Source organism: Quercus lobata, chromosome 7 (assembly GCF_001633185.2).
Source record: "Quercus lobata isolate SW786 chromosome 7, ValleyOak3.0 Primary Assembly, whole genome shotgun sequence".
Classification (NCBI taxonomy): Eukaryota; Viridiplantae; Streptophyta; class Magnoliopsida; order Fagales; family Fagaceae; genus Quercus; species Quercus lobata.
In genome coordinates, this window is record NC_044910.1 from 32531883 (window position 1) to 32555667 (window position 23785).

Sequence of the window (23785 nt, forward strand, 5' to 3'; positions counted from 1 at the left end):
AAATAGTTGTGAGCGCACGTCTTGTCGGTTTTGGAGGGAACACGGTTTGAAGACCCTGTTTTTTCAAACTTCCAAATTCTTTTCAAATTATCTCAAAACACATACAACTTTCCGAAATTGAAAGCTTCATCTCCATTATCAATATGTTTTTCTTAATAAGGAAGATTTAGGCAAACAAATAGTTGTGTGCGCGCCTTGGTAGCGTTAGACAGAATTTGTTTTGAAGACTCTGTTTTGTTTTGAGACTTCCCTTATTTTCTCTAAACAAACTCAAAATATGCATAATTTATTAAAATAAAAATAAAAAAAGTTTCATCTCCATTATCATTATGTTTTCCTTGATAAATAAGGAAGATTCAGGTAAGCAAATAGTTGTGTGCGTGCGCTTTAGAGACTTTGAAGATATCCCGACCTGAAGACTGTTTTGTTTGAAACTTTCCCTACTTTTACTTTTTTTAGTATTATTGTTTTCGATAATTTGAAACAACTTATTCTTGTTCTTGTTCGTGTCAAATTAAGAAAACCATCATATATTTTTGTACATTGGTATCATTTCAAATGTTTTGTTTTGGTTTCTTGTATTAGAAAAAACAAAATAAACATACCCAAAAAAAGAAAAGGAAAAAAAAGAGAGGTTAAAAACTTGAAAAGCAGTTGGGACATGTGCCCTTGAAAGGAACAGGCAATGGCATTGTTAAAAAAAAAAAAAAAAAAAGTTCAGAAAGGCAAAGAGTGGTGTAAAGAGTAAGGCCCGTTTGGTAATTAAGTTTGAGCGATGTATTTTGGGTGTTTTTGATATATATATATATATATATATATATATATATATATATGTGTGTGAAAAAGAGTGTTAAAATATATGTAATTATGTTTGAAATGTGAAAATTGTGTTTAGTAGGGTTACCTAACGGGCCTAAAAATTTGCGAAACGGAATTGTAAAAAAATAAACAGAAGAAGATAACAGAAGAAGAAGAAGGCACAGGTGGGAACGAGTAGAAAAGAAAGCAAAGATAGAAAAGGACACAAACACACACAACACAAAAGAAAACAAACAGATTTTGCGTATTTTTAAGCTCTCTCTTCCTCTTCTCTCCTCTCTCTGCAAAAAAAAGCTAAAACAAACACATTTATAATCACACAACAAATTTCTCACTCTCTCTCTCTCTCTCTAATCAACAAACCACTCGATCTCTCTCTCTCATATCGCAAACCCTTAAGAGTTCAATTCAACCTAACCGTCCGATCGCGCTGCAAGATCAAATCTCATTTCAGATCAACGGCGTAGATTCTCCGTGAATTCAACGCGGTGTCATGGTTGTTGTACTGTCGATTCTTACCGTCGGTGAATTCCGAAGGTAAATTTTTTTTTTCTTTACCGTGAAAAAAAAAAATCTGTTGTGGTTAATTTCCATGGGCGATCTTCGGGCTTGGTCGCCGGAGCCACCGAACACTGCCGTATTGGAAGAGCGGCTGTCGTCTTCGTCGTCCTCGTCTTCGTCTTCGAACCAAACGGCGGGAATTGCCGCAGAGTCTTTGCAGCGAGCTGAGGAGGCGACACAGGGGATCATAGCTCAGGTTCAGCCCACTGTTGTCTCTGAGAATAGGAGGAGGGCGGTTACTGATTACGTTCAAAGGCTCCTTAGAACTTGGCTTGGTTGCGAGGTACGTGTCTATGTATCTATGTGTTTTTGTGCAATTGTGTTGAATTTGAGCTTATTAGTGTGAAAATTGAAATCATTAGTGTTAGTTAGTTTTGCAATTGTTCAAACTTGAAACTTGAATTAGGTCACTAAGAAATTGCTTTGATTTTAGCCAAGAAAGAACACAATTATGGAATACAATGTGCGTAAAACTTTAGGTACAGTTCCCTAGGCATTATAGGTGCTAGGTCGTCTTTTCAATTAATTCAACCGTGTGGCCGCCTTGGAAGCTGTTGGAAGCTGTAACTAAACACAAGGAAGTGTATTGTTGAGTTTAGTTGGGAGAACTAAGGAAGAACACCCTAAGAAGCACGGACACTTATATGATACGATACAGGACATGGCGACACAACAATTCTTGAAAAATTATAGGAATTCAACCATTAATTAATATAAATCATTATTTTTTTAATAGTTTTAAAAAAAAAATTTTAATTATAGGCATATTTTATGTTTATTTCAAGTTTCAAACATATTTAAAAAAAAAAAAAAAAAAAAAAATTTCCTTACAATGCATTGAGGACACACATGCAGGAGTGTCCCTAGCGTGTTTGACACGATTACACCGGGGGTTTTGGAGTGTTCATGCTTCTGAGACAACACCTAAGGAACTTTTTATGCTGTTTTGCATAAACTATCCTTTTTTTTTTTTAATAAACGCATAAACTATCCTTAGGTGCATGACTTTTGGATATCAAGATTAAAAAAAAGTAACAGAACTTTTATAGTGGTAGAACGATTTAAATATTTCAAATGAAGTAAAAGTACTCATATCTTTTTGATGAAATAATTATCTATATTATTTAATTATAAAGTTATGTTATACCATTTCTTGAAGAAAGGTCTAATTCGGTTCAAAATGTCAAGAAGAGATGTACGAATGTTTGTTTTATGTGTATCAATTCATTTAAAGAAGATAGGGACGGATTGATGAGAAGTTCTTTACTTTAGTGTAGTAATTATTCCATACTAAAGTCACATTGTATGATGCTTCCACAAATCAACCATCATGTGGTGTGCATTTGGATTGACTTATTTGCTGATTTACTAAAAGTGAATAGAAGTTCAATTTTACCTAGAAAAAGTGAGGCTTTAAAAGGCTTCTTATAAGCAAATAAGCTCCATTACTACATAAATCCCCCCAAAAAAGCTAAATCAAATGCATGTTTTGTGTAATGTGTGGTCGTGAGTGTTTCGAGGTGTTATTATCATATGAGATAATTTTTCCATTTTGTTGGGAGTTGGATGAAATTTTTGGATGAGTTTGATTGCTTATGTTAATGGTTATTTTGTACTAGATGTGGGTTTTGGGCTAGGGAACCAATTTTGCACTTAAATGAGTGGAATATAAGCTCTACATGATCATTTATTTAATTAAGCAACATTTTGCATATGGATTTCTCTATTTTCTTTCTTCTCCTTCGTCTTCTTCGTCCTCTTCTTTTTTAATTTGAATTAATTTTTAAAATTAACGATTCTTCATAGTTTTCCTTTTGATATTATAAATACTAAACTTCATGTAAATATAGATAAGATGTAGATTACTTTCTTCTAACTCATTTTTCTTTCAGGTATTTCCATTTGGGTCTGTACCGTTGAAGACTTATCTGCCTGATGGCGATATTGATTTGACTGCCTTTGGTCTTCTAAATGGTGAGGAGGCTTTGGCTAGTAATGTTTGTTCTGTCCTTGAAAGAGAAGATCAGAACAGGGCTGCTGAGTTTGTAGTAAAGGATGTCCAAATGATTCGGGCAGAGGTTTTTAGCCTATAATCCCTATATTTACTAAAGATCTTTGTTAGTCCATATATTTAGTAAAATATATTTGATTTAGTTGAACTAATCTGAGAATTATTTTTGCTTCAAATACAGGACTTGCTGGTTTGATTTTGAAGGTTTTTTGATCACCTTGTTGTTTTACATTTGTGTATATACTCTGTCATCATTTGCATAATTAGTATAGACATTTTGCTTTTGGTAATTGAATAGAAGACTACAATGTTTCTTCCAAGGTGTCCCTCCACCCCCCCCCCCCCTTTTTTTCCTCCCTTCTCTCCCTCATATCCAGAAAATAGTATTGACGAGTGATCAATTTTAGAAAGCCCGTGTCTAGTATTTTTACACTAAAGGATCTATAAACTATATTTGGCAAGGGTTGATAACCATTACCCTTTATAGGAATTTCTGTCCTCAGTAGATGTTATCTGTGTAATTCATTTTCTTGGGTCAGCGTCTGTGTGTTTCAAGGTTGGATTGGAAATTTCAAGTCTACCTGTTATGGTTTGTCTGATAATGCGGGTAAGGTTGGAGAGTCAGACACTAGAATTTTATTAGCTTCAACCTTTGTTATTCTCGTGTATGGAAAGGTAACGTCCATTCCCACTGCAATTCCCTCTCCCCTCCCCCACATTCCCCATTCCAAAAAATAAAAAGGAAAAAAAAAATACTATTGGTGACTTGGGCAGTAAGGTAGAGTTTTCTTATATGTTATGATTACCACCACAATAGGTATATGCTCCCACACATATATAGAAGTGCATCCTTAGTCTACTCTGCATTTGCTGGTTGGTATACATTCTTTTGTTTTGCCACTTAGAAGTGCATCTTTAATCTACTCTGCATTTGCTGGTTGGTATATATTCTTTTGTTTTACCACTTCATACACTATCTCACTGGCCTGAATGCATGGTCTCATGCAAATTCTTGACATGATGGCAGTACTGTTAAAATATTGAATTGAGGCTCACAGAAAGGCATCATGAAAATATAAGGGTCAAATATTTAATAGAGTTGGGCTGAATTGATATGAATGGGGGGAAGGTTACATGAGAATACTATAGCTAAGGAGACCATGTTTATAGAAATATTAGTCCTCACCTAGTGGTGTGCAGGGCTCGGCTATTCCTCAAGTGGAGTGGCAGTTAGCTGTGGGTTGGTTGTTGGAAACTTGACATGGATGTGAATTTATGATTTGATTAGTAATTTGATAAAATCTACTGTGTTGCAACTTACAACCCTTTAGGTTATCTAGTCTGTAGAAGTTATTGAATGTTACACATTTGTGTTCATTTATTTCATTACCCATTTCCTTTTGGAATTCCTTTTCACATTTAAAGCCCCAACTATGTTGCATGCAGGATTTAGACTTGTCCTTGTTGACCTATACTATTATTGTCACTTGGATGCCGCTAATAAAGCCTATCTTCTTTTTCTTTCTTTTTTTGAAAGAATGGACTGGGGGGGTTGGGGGGGTGGTGGGTGAGTAGGTTGAAAAAGAACTTTTAAAAAATGAGAAATTCATGGCATCATTGTTGCAGCTACCAAACCACACTTTACACAAACAAAACTCAACTTTGAATACACTAGTAACAATTCACCCGAACTAACAAATCCAAACAATAAGTACAGCAGACGAATTCAACAAGACAGCAGCTAACCCAGGTCAAATCATGCCCCTTAAATATGGAACAAGGGATGTTCCAAGTAGAGGAAAGGACTCCAATCTAAAAGTGTTGGGGACATTCTTCATTGTTGCTACTCTAAATCTGACATCACTCATAATATCCTTGGCTAATCCACTTATCAAAAAATAATCCTTGGCCAATCCTTTTTCACTTCTCCATGAACCTGAGCATTTCTATCAATCCAAAGAGCATAGATTCTTGTTTCTCAAAAAAAAAAAAAAAAAGAGCATAGATTCTTGCATTCCAAGTTAGTCTGCATGAAGCAGCCTTCTCCTCTCTTGAAAAAGGTAATAGTGCATTTCAGCTCATCATCCCAGCACATTCCGTCTCTATGAAATAAACATTTGCACAATATCATTTTCCATACCCAATTGGAGAAAGGCCATTCAAAATATAAGTGATCCCTACTTTTAATTTCATTACTGCTGAAAAGGCATAATCAATCACCCACATACCCCTTGTTATCATCCTATCCCTTGTGGAAAGTCTGTTTCTAATTGCAAGCCAGCCAATGAAAGATGCCTAGGTATAGGACTGCTGAACCAGACCAGCCTCTGCCAGCTCACTTCATACTTCTTTGCTTGGAAAGCTTGCCATGTGTCAGCACAAGTGAATAGGACTCTGATATAGCCTATCACTGCATGTTGCATAGTGCTCCACTGATTGGTTTATGTAGTATGCATGCTTCTTTATCCTTGTGAATCTATAATCTGCTCTTTTTATAAGATATGAAGCGTTGCAGTATGACTTTTAGATGACTCATTGTTTTCCTTCTAGTAAGCTACATCTTAGATTGCCCTTCTGCTGGTTATAATTTTTTGCAATTTGACCATTGGGTTTTCTGGTGGCAGGTTAAGCTTGTAAAATGTCTTGTACAGAACATTGTTGTTGATATTTCCTTCAACCAGTTAGGAGGGCTCTGTACTCTATGCTTTCTTGAGAAGGTAGCCTTCCCTGTAAAATTCCTCTAGTAAATGAAGGTTGATTTCTTGCATTTAATTGAATGCTTTGGAATATTTAGTTTTGTATACATGAATAAATTTATTGGAAGATAGATTTTGTTGGATTGAAATTTCTGTTATATTGCTGAAAAGGCTTAAGAATTTAGCACTTTAAGATCATGAATCTCTTTTCAGGTGAAGAAATAAAGTGAATGTTAATATTTCTATGTTTATCCATTTATTTTCAAAAGCAAAGTGGAGTTTGGATATTTTTATGTTTTCTGCTGTTAATGTTCTTCTCTGGGTTTTTTTCTTCAGTTTTCATTTTTACTGGTAGTTCTGTAGACAAAACCCTCATATTTTTTTTCTATAGTTCACAGATTCCATATTTATTTAGATGTGACTTAATAACATCTGCAAGATAGTTTACAAATCATGTAAGCAAAATAATATCCACACTAATCAAATTTGGACATCTTCTATGTTTTCTTTTGGTCATCTTGAGCTTGTTGTAGTAGGCTCTGCTTTTGGAATTTGATGTCCTTGATGCTGCTATGTACAGGTTGATCGTCTGATTGGCAAAGATCATCTATTTAAACGTAGTATCATACTGATTAAGGCTTGGTGCTACTATGAGAGCCGTATTCTTGGAGCTCATCACGGCTTGATTTCTACGTATGCTTTGGAGACTTTGGTTCTATATATCTTCCATCTTTTCCATGCATCCTTAAATGGTCCTCTGGCGGTGAGTGCTTTCTGCAATTAACACTTGTATGCTACTCAAATGTATTATATAAACTTAACCATCTTGTCTCTTTAGGTTTTATATAAATTTTTGGACCACTTCAGTAAATTTGACTGGGACAACTACTGCATCAGCCTGACTGGTCCAGTCCGCTTATCATCGTTGCCAGAACTCGTGGGTAAGCAACATTGTTTTGCATGTGTGGCACACTTATTGGTTTAGATGGCTCTTAGTCATTATTTGGTCCTTTTTGCAGCTGAGACACCTGAAAATGATGGCACTGAACTGTTGCTCAGTAATGATTTTTTTAAGGAATGTTTGGAAATGTTCTCAGTTCCTGCAAGGGGGTATGATACAAATTCAAGGACATTTCCCCCAAAGCATTTTAACATAGTTGATCCACTAAAAGAAAATAACAACCTTGGTCGCAGTGTGAGCAAAGGTAGAATTCTTTTTCCTTTAGTCAGGTGGGAGGCCTATGGCCTCTTCTTCTATGTCATTCAATTGGACTGAAATATCTGACATTTCCCCCAAAGTGTTTTAACATAGTTGATCCACTAAAAGAAAATAACAACCTTGGTCGCAGTGTGAGCAAAGGTAGAATTCCTTTTCCTTTAGTCAGGTGGGAGGCCTACGGCCTCTTCTTCTATGTCATTCAATGGGACTGAAATATCTGATCTTTTTTATTGTTTTACTAATGAAAAAGATTAGGTCAATTCCTTCTGGAAATTTTGCTTCTTGTAACTGTAAGGTAGATAAGCTATCCAACAAAGTTAAAGTTACTTCATTCTTGGGGAAATTTTTGTACAAAACAGATATATTTTGGCAATATCATGGGACAAAGGAAACATTAGCATTTTACATGCTAATAAAATTATAGATTCAGTGTGTGTGATTATTTTGGGCTGTAGGTGGTATTGATTTATTCATGTAATCATTTGTGAGTTCAAAATTGTTGAATTTTCAAAATGTGGGAAGTTTTTCTTGGAATTTTCATGAAAAAATTTGAGTTAAATTTAAAAAAAAAAATTCATGAAAAAACTTGCATTTAGAAGACTCCAAATAATGTTGCACTGAATGAGGTTGCAGTTACTTTTGTTCATTGATGATAAATCTGGATTGACTTCTGTAGGAAACTTTTACCGTATTAGGAGTGCTTTCACATATGGTGCTCGAAAGCTTGGGCATATCCTCTCCCAGCAGGAAGCAAACATAGAGGATGAAATCCGTAGGTTTTTCTCAAACACATTGGACAGGCATGGGAGTGGGCAGAGGCCTGATGTTCAAGATCCTGTCCCAATGCCTGGACACAATGTGTTTGGCATTGCATCTTCATTTTCAGGTACAGAGTCACAAGAAGATCATACAATTCATGAATCAGAATTTGCCTATTTAAGTAGCATGACTCCCGAAGGTCGGTTGGGTAATGAGGGACTAACACATGCTGGAGTCAATAATGTTAACACATCAGGGACTGGTACGAGCTCTGCTCATGCTGTGAATGAACCAAAAAGAAGCTCTGTTGATGCATCAGGCTCAACCATGTTGTCGGAAGCTGATGGTTCTGTAAATGGGATTACTGTTTCAGAACATCGTCTTGTTGGTGATGCGAAAGACCTTGCTACCTCCAGAATTCAAGATCTAACAATTTCAAATGATGCAATTAAATCCCTTCCTTCAAGTTGTAAGGATGGTACATCCTCTTTGGGTAAAGCACATCATGCACCTCCTCTCTATTTCTCTCAAAGAGTAATGGGAAATGGGGATGGGGATGGAAATCCAGATCGAAAACAGCCAGAAGAGTCTGGTTGTACTGAGAAGAAAGATTCGCCTAGGCTTCTGCAAGCACCGTCTGAGGAGAAGGCCTTGATTGTGCACTTGGACCAGTATGAGAACCAGTTGGTTAGTGATAATGACAGTCTGTCACCTGTTGGATTGAAGCACCACTCTCCACGTTCGAGTCTGGTTACTTGGTCCTCAGAAGATCTTTATCCTAATTATTCTAATTATTGGGTGTTAAATGGCAGTTCTGGAAATCCTGAAGTTTTGAACCATTTGTCGGATCTCAGTGGGGACCAGGATAGTCACATTAATAGTTTGAATTATGGTATCTATCGTGCCTTGAGTACAGCTGTTACTCCTGTGCCTCTGTTATTTCCACAGCACCATGGCAAGAAGTCATGGGATGTAATACGACAGTCTGTGCAGCTGAACAGGAATGTGTTTTCCCAGATGAACACCAATGGTGTTGTACCCAGGGCACCATTCTACCCCATGAACCCAACAATATTACCTGGTGGTGTGGCATTTGGTATGGAAGAGATGCCAAAACCAAGAGGAACAGGGACATATTTTCCCAACACGGTATACTCACTCTAAGTCTCTGGATTTTTTTTCTTTATGGTATTTGAATATTGTGGAATCCTTGAAATTTTTGTGGGGCCACCGCATTGTTGATCTTGGTGTCTCTATCCAGCTTCTGTTTTTCATTAAGTTGGTCAGGTGGACGGTCTCATTATCTTAGAGTGCTTTTATGCATAAATTTTTGCAGAACCATTACCGGGACAGGCCCTTGACACCCAGGGGAAGAAATCAAGCACCAGTAAGGTCTCCTCGTAACAACGGCCGAGCCACATCAATAGCTGAGTCATCCTGGTCTGAGAGAAGCAGTCGTGAGCTGGCACAAGCACAATTTCCTGTTTATGGTGGCGGAAAGTCTGGGTCGTCAGATCACACCTCTGGTTCTCCTGGAAGGAAGTTGTACTCTAATGCCAATGGTTCAATGCATCCGTCTGAGGGAGTGGTTGAATTTGGGTCAATTGGGCATCTGCCAGTTGAGGGATCTTTGCCCGAAAGGAGCCGGCAACAAAACTCTGGCTCAGCACCTGCTCAAAACTTAAGTGTAAGCCTTCTGTCACCAGGGATACAAAGCCCAAAACCAGTGTTGGGTGTGAATCAAGATAGGTAGGGGAATATCACCATTCACCGTTCATGTCAAATTTTAATCCGGTACTAGCTGACATACATGGGTCTATTTTTTAAGTTTCTTTGTTTTGGACATGTAGGATTGCACAATCATTCCGTTTGAAAGATGAAGAAGAATTCCCACCTTTATCTGTCTGACTTCAGTGGGAATGGATGATATATCTATATGGTTAAAGTTTGAATGAATAGAACAGTAAATTCTAACAAAGCAGCCTAAGTTTGAGCTTTCCTCCTATACAGCACCTTCGTAACCATTTGGAAGCTTGAGATATGAGACCATTTTTTTTCTGTTTGTGGTTCAAAGGCATTTTGTACATTCTACTAAAATTTCCCCTTTAATCTTAATAGCTGTGTTTACTGAGATGTTCGTATATAGGGTGTTTGAGATATGGTTTTGCCCCAGGTTTTGTTTTTCTTGCGACCCCTTGTAGGTAAAATAGCATGAATAGAATGTTGTTGATGTCTGATGTAAGTTCTATAGGAAGATAATAATTTCTGCAGATGTTTATGATGTAACTCTTTGGCTATGTTACTATTGGAAAGGTGTTACAGCCTATCTTGTTCGTGGCTCCATTTTCTTGGCAGTACAATGTCTTACTTTATCAAGTGCTATTGAGATATTCTACTGAACTCCTAGTTTCATATCTACGGCGCTGGACAAAACCTAGGTACAGTTCCTTAGGTATTGTACAGTTTTCTAGTTAAATTCAAACACATGACTGCATTGAACAATACAATGTTACGTAAGTGTTACATGTTTATAGCATCATTGTATGGTCGGCTTATTGAGGGATAAGATTATGCTTAGTTTGTGCATCAAAATAATGGACTCAACTGTTGGGGGTTGATTTAAATCTAAAACTATTAGGTGATATGGTGACAGTAAGAGTGTGATCACAGGCTGGAAGAAATTCCTCGCTAGAGGCCCACAGTTGTACACTACTAAGAATATTTGGTTTTAGGGTAAGGATTGAATTCAGCGCAAGTGGACCCCAGTCGAGTCTTGGTTTTATGTGAGCTACCATGTTTCAAAGATAGTTTTTAGACAAAAAATTTGACATATGCTGATGCTTTGGATTCGTTAGTAATAGGTAAAATAAAAAAATTTGACATATGCTGATGTATTGGTTGGATTCGTTAGTGATAGGTAAAATCAAAAAATTTGACATATGCTGATGTTTTGGATTCTTTAGTGATTGGTAAAATAGTGGCTATAGTGATGAGCCAAATAAAAATACTAACCCTGTCCAGCAGATGTCAAAAATATTGTTAAATTTTTGTGTGTTAAATGTGATGACGTGTAGTGTGTAAACAAAACAAGCCGTGGGTCCACTTTTTAAGGCGAATCTATTTGTTTATTTTTTAACATGCACGAACTACAAATCTATGAACTGGGAAGTTTCTTGGCAGCCTCCTCTTTCTATTATTGTTCACCAAACTAGTTTAAAATTATTTCTGTTTTTGCTGAATGACTTTATAAATTATTTCAGTTCTCTTAAAAAAAAAAAAAAAAATTCAATGACATCAGTTGCGAGTTTTACATTAAACTAGCCTCTAAATATTTTCTTATAGTGATGAATGAGGGAAAGCAAACAAAAAATAAATAATTATTGTAACTGATTTTAATACATCGAATTACGCGTTCAAAAATCATTTGGCCACATTCTTCTCAAAAATTAAAAAAATAAAGAAAAAGTTTTGGCCGCACAATATCAAGCCACACTTCGGATACTAATTTCTCTAAAAAAAAAAAAAAAAAATTTAATGACATCAGTTGCGAGTCTAACATTAAACTTATCTCTAATTTTTTTTTTTTTTTTTTTTATAATGATGAATGAGGGAAAGAAAACAAAAAATAAATAATTATTGTAACTGATTTTAATACATATAATTACGCGTTGAAAAATCAAGTTCTGGCCACTCTTCTAAAAAAAATAAAAAAATAAAGAAAAAGTTTTGGCCACACAATATCAAGCCACATCTCGGATACTAATTATTTATAAAGAAATTTGTCGAATTATACTTTATATATGAAGAGTTTCAAAATACATGTTCCTTTGAAATTCTCTTATTCAGTAAAATAATGTAATTTTTTTTAATTACCTATGTTCATGGGATGATTTGCAAAGTGTTATATGAGTAATAGTTTAGGGGTTAAGTATATACCCTCATAATTTAGGAGAACAAATGTTACACGAATAATAGTTTAGGGGAAAGAATATAATTTCATTTTCTATTTTTTTTTTCTAACCATGGTATTTTTCAAAACACAATTGTATTTTTATTCAATTCATTTTAAGCAAAATTGGTCAATAAAACCCACTATCCTAATCCTAAAGGAAACCTTCATATTTAAATTTTTTTACTTCAGATAAAATATTTAAAAATTTCGAATCTCCTTTCACTTTTAAAATGTTCCCCTCTTTTTCTCTCTCTCTCTCATATTATTGTCAATATCTTTCTATTAAGATGAATAATTACTACTTTTTGGATAGTTTTTATTTTTTTTATTGAGTGCAGTACACCATGACTGGTATTTAGAACTTAAGATATAATTAATGGATATATACTATTTTCAGATTTGAGCAAACAGAGCCAGCCATTTAGATGAAATTTGAGATTCCGAAAAGCCATCTCAGAACAGAAGCAAGCATTATTTATCATCAATGATTCATCAAGTACTTGCTGGATCCCACTTGGGTGGACCCAGACACTTTGATACTTCCTTTGATTGTGATGTATAGCAAATAGGATTTTTTTTCCCAATTTTATATTAATCTCCAATAACATGATTTTCTTATTGATAGCAAGTCTATAATTGGGCTTGTTTAATCCTTTACATTGTGGTAGGACTTCACAGTCTAAATATAATATTTATAAATCTTCTGGTTATTATGGATTGTAATTGCCGATAAATTATTTTAAAATTAAAAATATTCCAACCTGCATTTGAGACCATGCTTTATAAGTCCTACACTCTTACCTACTCTTTCCATTTCTTAGTTTACTTTTCAAACAAAAAAAAAACTATAAAGTTGAAACTTGAAATTATTCTCATTTAATAAGAAAAAAAAATTTTCCTTAAGGAATAATTAATCATAAGAAGGCCTATGACCTCACATAACCATTTTTATTTGCCATTATTTTAGAGTTTTAGAGAAGCTATTACTCTGGATCATTGACATGCATGGTCAACCCTTCATCTATAATCTTACAAAGTGACAAAGATAATGGTGTGGGTTTTTTTTTTTTTTTTTTTTTTTTTGAGGAAAAGATAATGATGTTTGCATATTTGTGATTGCTGAAAACAAATTAGGGTGTCACGTATGTTGGGAAAGGATATAGATACAATAAGTGGTGGGACATTTTCGTATAGCTTTATGCATATAATATTTATTAAAGAGAAATCTTATATATATGATTAAAAGAAGGTGGTTGGGGTGGTAGTGAATGGTTGTGGTCTTTTCAACTTAATTTACTGTGCTTAAAAAAAGAGGAGTGAGCTTAAAAAAAAAAAAAAAAAAAAAAAAAAAAGAGAGAAGGGCCTCCACTATTTCTTTTGATGAAACAATTAGATTGTGCATTACACTCGAAAATGGATTATTGCAAAGATGAAAAACAAAAAGCTAAACTTGAGATCAATGTGGTGCCGGCCACCAATATTTGATACTGAAATGAGATATTTGGTGTTTCTATCAAGGGCAAGGAAATTGTACTTCCTAGAGTAATTTGTGGATACCTGTTTTTTTGAGTCGATTGTATTTTAAGTTTGATTAAATGAGGATTATTATGAAGAACTCTCCTAGAATCTTGTTATTGTGATAAATGGTTTGTAATGACTTAAAATCATTTAAAAACTTTTAAAACAATTGGTAATTTAATATGATATTAGAGTAGGAGAGTTTGAGTCCACACATGAGAAGGAGTGTTAAAAATATATGATTAAATGTTAAATTATCGATTATCAAAAATTTTAATTTATTGAGATATAATAAATTTAAATCATTTAACTATATATTTCTAAAATGTATAAATCTTGAATTATTATTATTATTTTTTGTCTTTATTGGAATTTAATATTGAAATTGTGCCTTTTGGTTAATTAATTTCGGATGAAATACTTCTTGTATTCAATACTTTGGATTAACTATACTGTGTCATGTAATTCGTATATATATATATATATATATATATATATATTAGAGAGTTTCACAACCTATAATATTCGCTCTTGATGATAGCTCATTATCATCAAACTAGACCAATTAGTTTTGGTGTAGACGAAAATTGAATCCCAAATATCTTATTTCATCACCATATTACCTATATTTGAAACAATGACTCAATAAGGATAGCTGGTCCTAGAGGTGGAGCTATACTTGGCTTGGCCTAGGGAAAATTTTTAAAATTTTTCTTAATGTGTACATGTGTGTATACGTATTATAACTTTTTAAAATATTGAATCACAAAATTAAGAGTTGATTCCCTAAAAAATAAGAGTTGATGGAGCCCCCTAAAAAAGAATTGATCAGCAAATCCAATGATCTCATCAAATAAATTGTTGTCCAAACGACACCCTTGAAAAAAAAATAAAGAAAAAGTTTTTAATAAAAGTCAAATTTTTAAAAAGAGTATTGCTAGAATCATGTTTATTTTTTTTTTTTAGTTTTTTCCACTTTTATGTGGTTAGTTTTAGTTGTTGAAATCAAGTAATAGGTTTTTAATAAAAATAATTTTCTCTTGGGGAAACTCTTTTTTAAAAGATTTAATTTTAAGAATGATAGTACTTGAAAGGATTAGAGAAATAACATAAAATAAAATAATTGTGAAAAGATGATAAAGAGAATAAGTTTTCTTTAAAAAATATTTTGTAACTATACTTATGTGTGTACATATGTATTTTGAAAATCTCTTTACTGATATGTCAATATTATAATCTGCTCCCCAAATCAAAATTTCTTCTCCGCACCTAACCTTTGCAACTTTGTCAATTGTGTTTGGGTCTGTAACTTATCCAAAACTGCTTTAGCATATTTGATCAATTATAGTCTTTCAAAATTTTTGTCTAGCATAGAATCGAGTCGGTTACATGGTCCAAGAAGTCGCAGGAACAAGCCAAAGAAAAACCCATATTATAATGAGTTGCAAAATTTTTCCATACTTGCCAAATTTTTATAAAATTAAAGATTAATAGTTGTGTTATTAATAAATTGTTTAAATTGCAAGTTTTGTAGTTTATAATTATGCATAAAATATAACCTTGTAGATCATATAGTCAATAATATCAGTTTCTCAAAAAAAAGAAAAAGTTAATAATATCTCATTGACACAAAATTTGACATGTGTATTAAGAGTGTAAAGAACATATAATTTAATGGTTAGATTTTCAAAATATGTAATAATATTTATTTTAAGTTACAACCGATTTTGTAGTTAAATTTTATCTTTTTCGTTATAGTCTTTAAAATATGCAAATGCATATAATACTACACCTATAATTTATGGTATATTTAGATACCGCTTATTTTGCTAAAAAATAGAAAACACAGTAGCAAAATAATTTTTAAATGTGTAAATAGTATCGTGTGACCCATTTTAATTTTGTTGAAAAAAGAGGTTTGTAGGTCTCGTGAACAGTGCACAAGACTTACTGGAAAAGCAAAAAAAAACCAGTACATGTTCTCAAAAAAAAAAAAAAAAAAGGAAACGCCAAAACACAGACGCTGGGTCTGTTTCAGCTGTACTCAAATGGGTACTTAGTGTGTCGTTTGGATGCGTTTTGCTGATAGTGTATTTTTGAAAATATCAAAATATTACTCCCAATATGAAGAAAGAGGATAAAAGTTTTTGTTTATATGAGATCCACCAAAAATAAATGGGTGAATGTATATCCGAATTGTGATCCCAATGGATGAATTAACTATGCTTCGAATTTAAGACCTGGCTTTTGAGGCATTGCTGATTTCATCACCAAGCAGAGCTGATCAACTACTACAATCTCAGACCTCGTCCCCTTTCCCTATACATACACATATATATAATAATACTATATGACTTTGATATTAAATAACAAACGGCGTTAATTGTTTTTCACAGCATATTATTATTTTTATTTTTATTTTAAAAAATCAAATATTTATAGCTATGTTATAAATAAAAATTTTAAAATTTAAATTTTTATAGTCTAAAATTATGCATAAAAAATATGACTATAGATTGAATAATAAATTATATCTGATTGGTATGAAATTTGACATATGTATTAAGAACATATATAACTTACAATTTATTAGTTAGATTTTAAAAATATGTATTTATGTTAACTTTTTTTAGTGAAAACTGTACTCTGTACACTTAGGCTATAATCAAGTTTACGGTTGTCATTATTTATTTATTTATAGGCATCGTAGTATATTTATTCTTTGTTTGGAGTTTAGACGGTGTGAATTCCGTTAGCCACGTTATCTGGGGACCCATATAGAAGGTCATTATTATTATTTTTGTGATGATCAATGTCCTTATATAATATTACCATTAGCACCACCTCTTGTTTCTACCTTCTTTGTCTTTGCACCAAAATCTTCTCAAAACATCTCAGTCTCTCTCTCTCTCTCAATATCTCTTCCAAACTTTTCCTCTTAGATTTCCTCAATCTCTTTCTCTATTTGAAATCTAATTTTTGTGATTTGCTCCCACATCCACAAATGGTACTACCAAAGCATGGCCACAGATTCTTCAAATTTAGAATCCCATTTTCAAGCCAAAGTCCCACATATGATCATTTCAGTTTATAAAATAAAAATAAAAGCTTTTTTTTTTTTTTTCCTATTAATTTCCTCCACAAACTTCTTCTCAATTTTTGCTCTCAACCACACCACCCAAATAGTCTTTAACAGTTTCCTAGCTAGTTCTAATATTCTTGTCTTTTTTTGAAAAAAGAAAAATCTAGGATATATATCTGTCCCTCACTTCTCTAAGTCTTTTCTCTTTGAGACAAATGGTTCCTAAGGAATACGAGTTCTCACGTGGGGTTGTGGAAATGGCTTGGATTATGCTTAGCGTTGATTACTCAAGGCTTTTCTGGTTATTGTTTGGTGTATTCTCTTATGAAAATCATGAGGGGAAGCCTCGGATCTTCTAGCATATATTCACTTCCATCTTTGTTGTCTAAAATTATTATTACATATTTAATACTATCAAGCAAGTATTATATAGGAAAATAAACAGTAAGCTATATAGCTAGCGTTGATTTCTCAGTCATGTATAAGGCAAGGGTAGGAGGGTGTGTTGATGGAGCTGAGGATCAGCTTGGATACGTTGAAACTGATCCATCTGGTCGATATGGTCGAGTAAGTATTTAATTCTGAGTTTCTTTCTATGTACATAGAAAAAGTTCAAATTTTCCGCATAATCTTGTATAAACGAGCTGATTATAGAATATAGTCTGGCTTTTCATCATTTTTAGTGATAAAAAAGAGCAAAAGAATTCATATTCACCTTATAATCTCAGTAGGATTTGGTTATAGTTACTTGACTTACAAGTACTGGCTTATAGAGTATTGAGGTTTAGAATAAACTTGGGCCATAACCCATAAGTGATAAAAATTGCAAGGACAGTATTATATACATGCAGGAGGAATTTATCTTATTGGGTATACTTTTTTTCAAGAAATTTTCGAGCATGTGGTAATTGGTGCAGTCCTTGTTCTAGATAACTTTCAAAAGCCACTTCTTCTTGACCTTTTTGATTTAGAGCATGTGGTTTTTGCTTGAGAAATTACTTTTGACTATGATAGATGAGTTTAGTAATGAGTTCAAGGATTACACATTATGATTGGGGTTGGAACTTAGAAACCACTTCTTCTTCCAAAATCCAAATAAAGGGGGTCAACTGTTTGTAGCTTTGATGAGTTCTAAAATAAGAAAGTCGCATAGCCCCCCCTAAAAAAATGTCCTAAAAGAAAATTCATACCTACTAAATGCTTGGTGTGAGTTAAGCTTACCTCAAATTAGTTGGGTCAAGCTTGATAAGATTGTTAATTTATATTTAAATATTTATGCCGTGGAGCATTTCACTTAATTAGTATTTTTTATATGTCTAGACCATTTTGGTTGGCACAATAGTCACAAAACACATTTAGCCCAAAAAATCAAAAATAAAAAAGGTCTCAACACTCACCGGCCTTTTCAACACCAGCCCATGGGCTGAAGAGTCACTCGCAGGCTCATAGCGAGTGCCTTCGGCTTCTTGCCTTCGTTTCCAAACAAAAAGAAATTAAAAAGAGAAAACATAAAATATCTTTGTGTATGGAGATAAAGATAATACCCCTGTTCTTTGTCACGATATATAAGACTTCCCCAATGCAGTCATTATGAGAAAAAAAAAGTTTTTTTTTTTTTTTTTAAACATTTATATACGCACTGATTTTTTGATTCTAGATTAAAATTCTTTAATCTCTAATCCAGTTAATTAATTACCTTATTCAGTCATTTTAATTTATTGATAGGATAATTATCTATACATGTTAAATACTATGCCGAAATAGTTTTCTAGTTTCACTTTAATTAATTTCCATCACTTTTATGAATTGTAGAGCAAAAATTTCACTACACAATTTAATGCCCCAGATTCAATAGGACTCATAAATCATAACCTTATTAAGCATCAACATATACTGCAAATCGATACCTAACCCCTTCTTCCCAAACCTTGGTACTTTAGTTTATACAACCACCATAAGTTAGTCAATTTTTATTTTTAATACAATAATATTAGGAGTACTATAAATTTTATAAACCTATGTATCAAGATTTAAACATAAAATAAAAAATTAATTAATTATATTGTAAATATAGTACCATTTGCATTCATTGTGATTTTATATAAACATTTTATTGTAAAATTGATAGTAGTTTTAAGATTTTTGTTTATATTTTGGAAAAGTTCTTTTACACTCGTCTTATATACAAATTTCCAAATGATAGTGAATCAACTTTTAATGTTTGCTTTGCAGTTCAGGGAAATTCTTGGGAAAGGAGCAGTGAAAACAGTGTATAGAGGATTTGATGAGGTTCTTGGAATAGAGGTTGCTTGGAACCGTGTTGAGCTTAAGGAAGTGTTTCATTCACCAGAAATATTGCAGCGACTTTACTCAGAGGTTCACCTTCTCAAGAACCTTGACCATGACTCCATCATGCGATTCTACACCTCTTGGGTTGATATCAATCGTAGAACTTTCAACTTCATCACCGAAATGTTCACTTCCGGTACACTCAGAGAGTAAGTAATCACATGACCTTATTCTATTTTCCCCTATTTTTGTTTTAGCTATATTTTGAATTTAAGGTTTATCACTAGCTACCCACTTAAATTAAATAAGCAAATATAAAGAATTTTTTTTTCTTAATATGTACCGGATGTACTTAATCTTAGACTTAAAAAAAAAGATATGCCTTATGTAATATATATTTTATAATAAATGATGAACAGTTAAAATTAGTTAAGAATGATACATATAAAAAAATAAGCGTACCGTAGATATATAAACTTTTCATATGTCAACGATACTTTATTCATTAGCTACCCACTTAAATTAAATAAGCAAATATAAAGAATTTTTTTTTCTTAATATGTACCGGATGTACTTAATCTTAGACTTAAAAAAAAAAAGATATGCCTTATGTAATATATATTTTATAATAATAGATGAACGGTTAAGATTAGTTAAGTATGATACATATTAAAAAATAAGCGTACCATAGATATATAAACTTTTCATATGTCAATGTTACTTTATTAGGGGGAGATTAGATTCAAACCAATGATATGGGGCACTACAAAAAATAGTATTATTACTAGTTATCACTTTAACCTCATAAGTCACCTTAAACTACAATAAATTTAGTCACACATATAATTATCAAAAATAGTATCTTAATATTTTTTTGTTTAGTGTATAATAAAAATAATGTCAATGATAGGTGGATTTTTACCATTGTAAGTGACGAGTTGTACCTACACCACTTGCTACCCATAAAATTGTAATAAAAAGTTGAAACAAAATTTAGTTCTTTTCATTTTGGGATGTAAAAACAGGTATAGGCTGAAGTATCGGCGAGTAGATATTCGAGCAGTTAAGAACTGGAGCCGCCAAATCCTACGTGGGCTTGCTTATTTGCATGGCCATGATCCTCCTGTGATTCATAGAGACCTCAAATGCGATAATATCTTCATCAATGGCCATCTTGGACAAGTCAAAATTGGTGATCTTGGCCTAGCAGCCATCCTTCGTGGCTCCCAACATGCCCACAGTGTCATAGGTACACACACTCTCTTTCATTATTTTGATTTTTGATTAAGAGTGATGTTTATTACACCCATCTTGTTTAGAAAATGTGATCTTCTTAAATAAATTTTAAAAAAAAAAATTAGAAAATGTGACTTTAAGTCATGATTTATGTATAGTTTGAGTGTGAATAACAAAGTGTGTATAACAAGGTGTGTGGATTAATTTTTACCCTTTGAATTATTGAATTTGATCTCCTTTGTTTATTGGTCTTATTTATGTTTTTTATTTTATTTTAATTATCAGGTACACCAGAGTTCATGGCACCAGAATTATACGAAGAGGAATACAATGAACTTGTTGACATATACTCCTTTGGCATGTGTTTGTTAGAAATGCTTACTTCTGAGTACCCCTACAACGAGTGCTCCAACCCAGCCCAAATATACAAGAAAGTTACCTCGGTAATTAAGCTACTAATCATGCTATTTAAAATTTTAAATAAAGTGATATTTAAATATATTTTATATAATTCGCACCATGAAATTGTTCAATTCCTGCACTATTGCATTAAAATTAAGAGAGCTCAAAACATAAATGTAATAGTTTTCAATGTTATAAATATTTAATATCTTTATTCTTTAATGCCCCAAATGCATAATCTTGCTAAGTTTCACATTTTGGCTCGGTGACTTACTAGGGAAAGCTGCCCGATGCATTTTACCGAATTGAAGACATGGAGGCTCAGAGATTTGTGGGAAAATGCTTAGAGACTGTGTCAAAAAGATTGCCAGCCCGAGAGCTTTTGTTGGACCCATTTCTAGCTTCTGAAGAAGGTGGATTGTTGCCCATCACACGTACCGAAAGTCCCAAATCAAGAACAGTGGTGGGTTTGCCACCTTTGGTTTCTGATCCAATTAGGCGCACTGATATGACTATCACTGGGACCTTGGACCCTGAAGATGATTCCATTTTCCTTAAAGTGCAAATTTCTGCGGAGGACGGTATGCTAAAAGCTATAACCTCTTTTATATTTGCTTAAATTTTAATGATAATCTAGAGGCACAAGAATTTCACCTCTCTTTATCTTTGTATTATAGTGGGTCAAAGTGAAGTGAATTATGAGAATATGTGTGAAATTTTTAAAGAATTTTTTTGGGTGCATGGCTCTAAATCTAATAATACAAAATTCTTCACAAACTTTTTTTTTATAACCTTTGACATTACCAAATAGTATTGATTGATACATAATAAAAGAAATTGTAGCAATAAATTCATGTAAAGGTAATGTTATTTCATTCACAATTTATCACTTTAATAAATTGCTATATATATGAAGAAATTTGTATTCCTAATATTTCTCTAAATTTAAAGTCCATGGTGTTGTTTTGGATTTATTTATCTGCTTATTTGCTTATTTGAGGAAAAGTGTCTACAAGAAGGAGATTTTAAAAATAATGTACATAAGCAAACAAACTAAACAAAATAAACAAACCAAATGCAAATTGATAATGGACACGATACTCCAAGCGTAAGTATGCAAGTGGATTCTAGTTATCTCAACGGGTAAAGTCTCTTATGGTTGAATAAGAAATTTGGGGTTCAATCCCCGCCGACAACAAAAACTAATTAGTGTCTTGGTCTGATGATAAAGAACTATCATCAAGAATAGACGTTATAGGTTGAAACTTTCTCTAAAAAAAAAAAAGTTAAGTATGTGACAAATTCCATTATTCCTTGACATTTGTGTTAATATGATATATCATGTTTCAATTATTATTATTATTAATTATTCTAATATAGGCACTCTCGTTTGACAAATTTTGGGTTTTCTTATTTTAAAAAATATTAGTTGCCATGGTCATTTTCCAAACTTGTAACATTTCAATGTAATACAGGTCATGCCAGGAACATATACTTTTCGTTCGATGTTGTACACGACACTGCAATTGACGTAGCAATTGAGATGGTCAAAGAATTGGAAATTAGCGATTGGGAACCATTGGAGATAGCTGAGATGATAGAGGATGAGATATCTTCTTTGGTCCCAACTTGGAAGGATTGGGGGGGCACATCCCAGTCTCACAATCAGCACAGCTTTAGCTATGAAGAAGAAGAAGAAGACAATGATAGTACCCACCATCCTTTCTATTCATCCTCTTCTTGCTCTTCCTCTCAAGCATGTCTCCCAGCTTTTACCTCTTCCTACAAGACCCATAATCATGGGAACAATGTAGCCTCTGGCCATGATTGGCTTCAAGGTATACATTTTAGTCTTTTGGTATTGTTTACTCCAGTCTTTTTTTTAATATTTATGATTAATTCTACTGTGATTACAAGTTTACTTAAATTTTCAAAATTTTAAAAGCATAACAAGAAAGAAATTTAAATTTTTTTTGAGTGATGCTAGGGAAAAGGTTGGTAGTTTGTTTTAGTATTTTCCATTTTTTTTAGGGAAAATGTTTGACTCTAAACATGTTTGGAGCCTTATACTCCAACCATCAATAGGAAGATGATAGTAGTCTTTGCCATGTGCAATGTACGTAAGCCTTTATCATTTTTTTAGTTTGTTGTTGTCTTGGTGTCAATCCCATTTATTACTACATTAGTTTTGTAAAGTTTTTACAATAAATGAAGCATTTTCCTTTTTGAAATGTTTATTAACCAAATGATGCCTTAATAGCTATCTAAATTTGATAACATGGCATCGAAATGCAGATTTGTTTATCAATGACGATTCAAGTTCTCAGAGCTCTTTGAACTCCTTCAAATACTCAAATTTGAGTTACTACTCGGCCAATGAAGATGATTATGATTCGAGTATTAGAAGAGTAGGTGAACCCATTTGCAATGCAAAGGCTCCCACATGTACAAGATTCTGTCCTACAGATATGATGAGTGCAAATCATTCCAAACAGTACTGCGAGTTGCAGTTTGATTATGGGAGAAACTATGGCTCAAAGCTCCCACAGAAGCTAACTAGGAATCGTTCACTTGTGGATGCACGTAGTGAGTTGTTGCGGAGGGCTGTGATGGAGGAAATAAACAAGAGGAGATTGTTCAAAACTGTGGGAGCTGTTGAGAACATTGGGTTTCAGGAACCAGGCAAGCTTTAAGGCAAGGTGTTTATAAGTGGTTTTTATGGGTATAAAGCTAGGCCCTCCAAAGATATGTATGGTGAAGTTTGATATTTTCATGGAGTGCTTAAGTAAATTCTTGAATCATTATGAATTCAAGCTGAGAGGGAAAAGTTTTAGAACCACCTCTGTAAGCCAACATCTGGGAATGATCACTTTAAAAAAAAGAGGGAGTAAAGTTACTTACCAATCATCTCTCCCAGATTCCTTACAAAGTGAGAGTTTTGATCACTGAATACGACCTGTGTAAGCTGGCATAGGTTGTTTATGCTATTAATCAGGTGTGGATTCAAAGCAATGCTTTGGGTGCATAATATGATCCTTCGAGTGATCTGCAGCTGCTTGTAGCTATTTTGATGTTGTTGTAATGCTTGTATTTATGAGTTATTGAACTGATTAAACTATCTTTGTAAGGTGTTGAATAAAATTTACTCATTCATATGTACATAAATAAAATTTTCTTTTGCTTACAACAAGTGCAGGGGAATTCAAATTTAGGTTCTTATCCGCTATAGAACATGGTAATA

The 23785-nt window shown here is 33.3% G+C and overlaps 2 protein-coding genes across 5 annotated transcripts; both read left to right on the forward strand.

The window, feature by feature from the left end:
- Positions 1 to 1045: 1045 nt before the first annotated feature.
- LOC115953086 lies at positions 1046 to 10415 on the forward strand. 4 transcript variants are annotated; one of them, XM_031070570.1, is made up of 11 exons: positions 1046 to 1663; positions 3273 to 3458; positions 6016 to 6108; positions 6668 to 6850; positions 6926 to 7028; positions 7107 to 7240; positions 7396 to 7447; positions 7983 to 8192; positions 8322 to 9214; positions 9402 to 9814; positions 9916 to 10415. In XM_031070570.1, exons 1-11 carry the CDS (start codon positions 1412 to 1414, stop codon positions 9971 to 9973), a joined length of 2577 nt encoding a protein of 858 aa, XP_030926430.1. In that variant the 5' UTR covers positions 1046 to 1411; the 3' UTR covers positions 9974 to 10415. The 4 variants fall into 4 exon arrangements, with proteins under 4 accessions (XP_030926430.1, XP_030926428.1, XP_030926429.1 ...); XM_031070568.1 differs by having other exon boundaries at positions 7983 to 9214; XM_031070569.1 differs by lacking the exon at positions 7396 to 7447 and having other exon boundaries at positions 7107 to 7292; positions 7983 to 9214.
- A 6000-nt stretch (positions 10416 to 16415) lies between these two features.
- On the forward strand, positions 16416 to 23695 carry LOC115953087 (probable serine/threonine-protein kinase WNK5). Its single transcript, XM_031070572.1, has 7 exons — positions 16416 to 17184; positions 18850 to 19115; positions 19932 to 20155; positions 20428 to 20585; positions 20822 to 21125; positions 22020 to 22382; positions 22840 to 23695. Exons 1-7 carry the CDS (start codon positions 17095 to 17097, stop codon positions 23235 to 23237), a joined length of 1803 nt encoding a protein of 600 aa, XP_030926432.1. The 5' UTR covers positions 16416 to 17094; the 3' UTR covers positions 23238 to 23695.
- Positions 23696 to 23785: the final 90 nt, after the last annotated feature.

Excerpts from the sequence above, each read along its gene's own strand:
- LOC115953087 (XM_031070572.1), top strand. The coding sequence starts at position 17,095 with ATGTATAAGGCAAGGGTAGGAGGGTGTGTTGATGGAGCTGAGGATCAG. Across the intron at positions 19,116-19,931 it reads ACTTCCGGTACACTCAGAGA|GTATAGGCTGAAGTATCGGC; the intron begins GTAAGTAATCAC and ends ATGTAAAAACAG. Across the intron at positions 21,126-22,019 it reads GCAAATTTCTGCGGAGGACG|GTCATGCCAGGAACATATAC; the intron begins GTATGCTAAAAG and ends AATGTAATACAG.
- LOC115953086 (XM_031070569.1), top strand. The coding sequence starts at position 1,412 with ATGGGCGATCTTCGGGCTTGGTCGCCGGAGCCACCGAACACTGCCGTA. Across the intron at positions 1,664-3,272 it reads GAACTTGGCTTGGTTGCGAG|GTATTTCCATTTGGGTCTGT; the intron begins GTACGTGTCTAT and ends TTTTTCTTTCAG. Across the intron at positions 6,109-6,667 it reads CTCTATGCTTTCTTGAGAAG|GTTGATCGTCTGATTGGCAA; the intron begins GTAGCCTTCCCT and ends TGCTATGTACAG.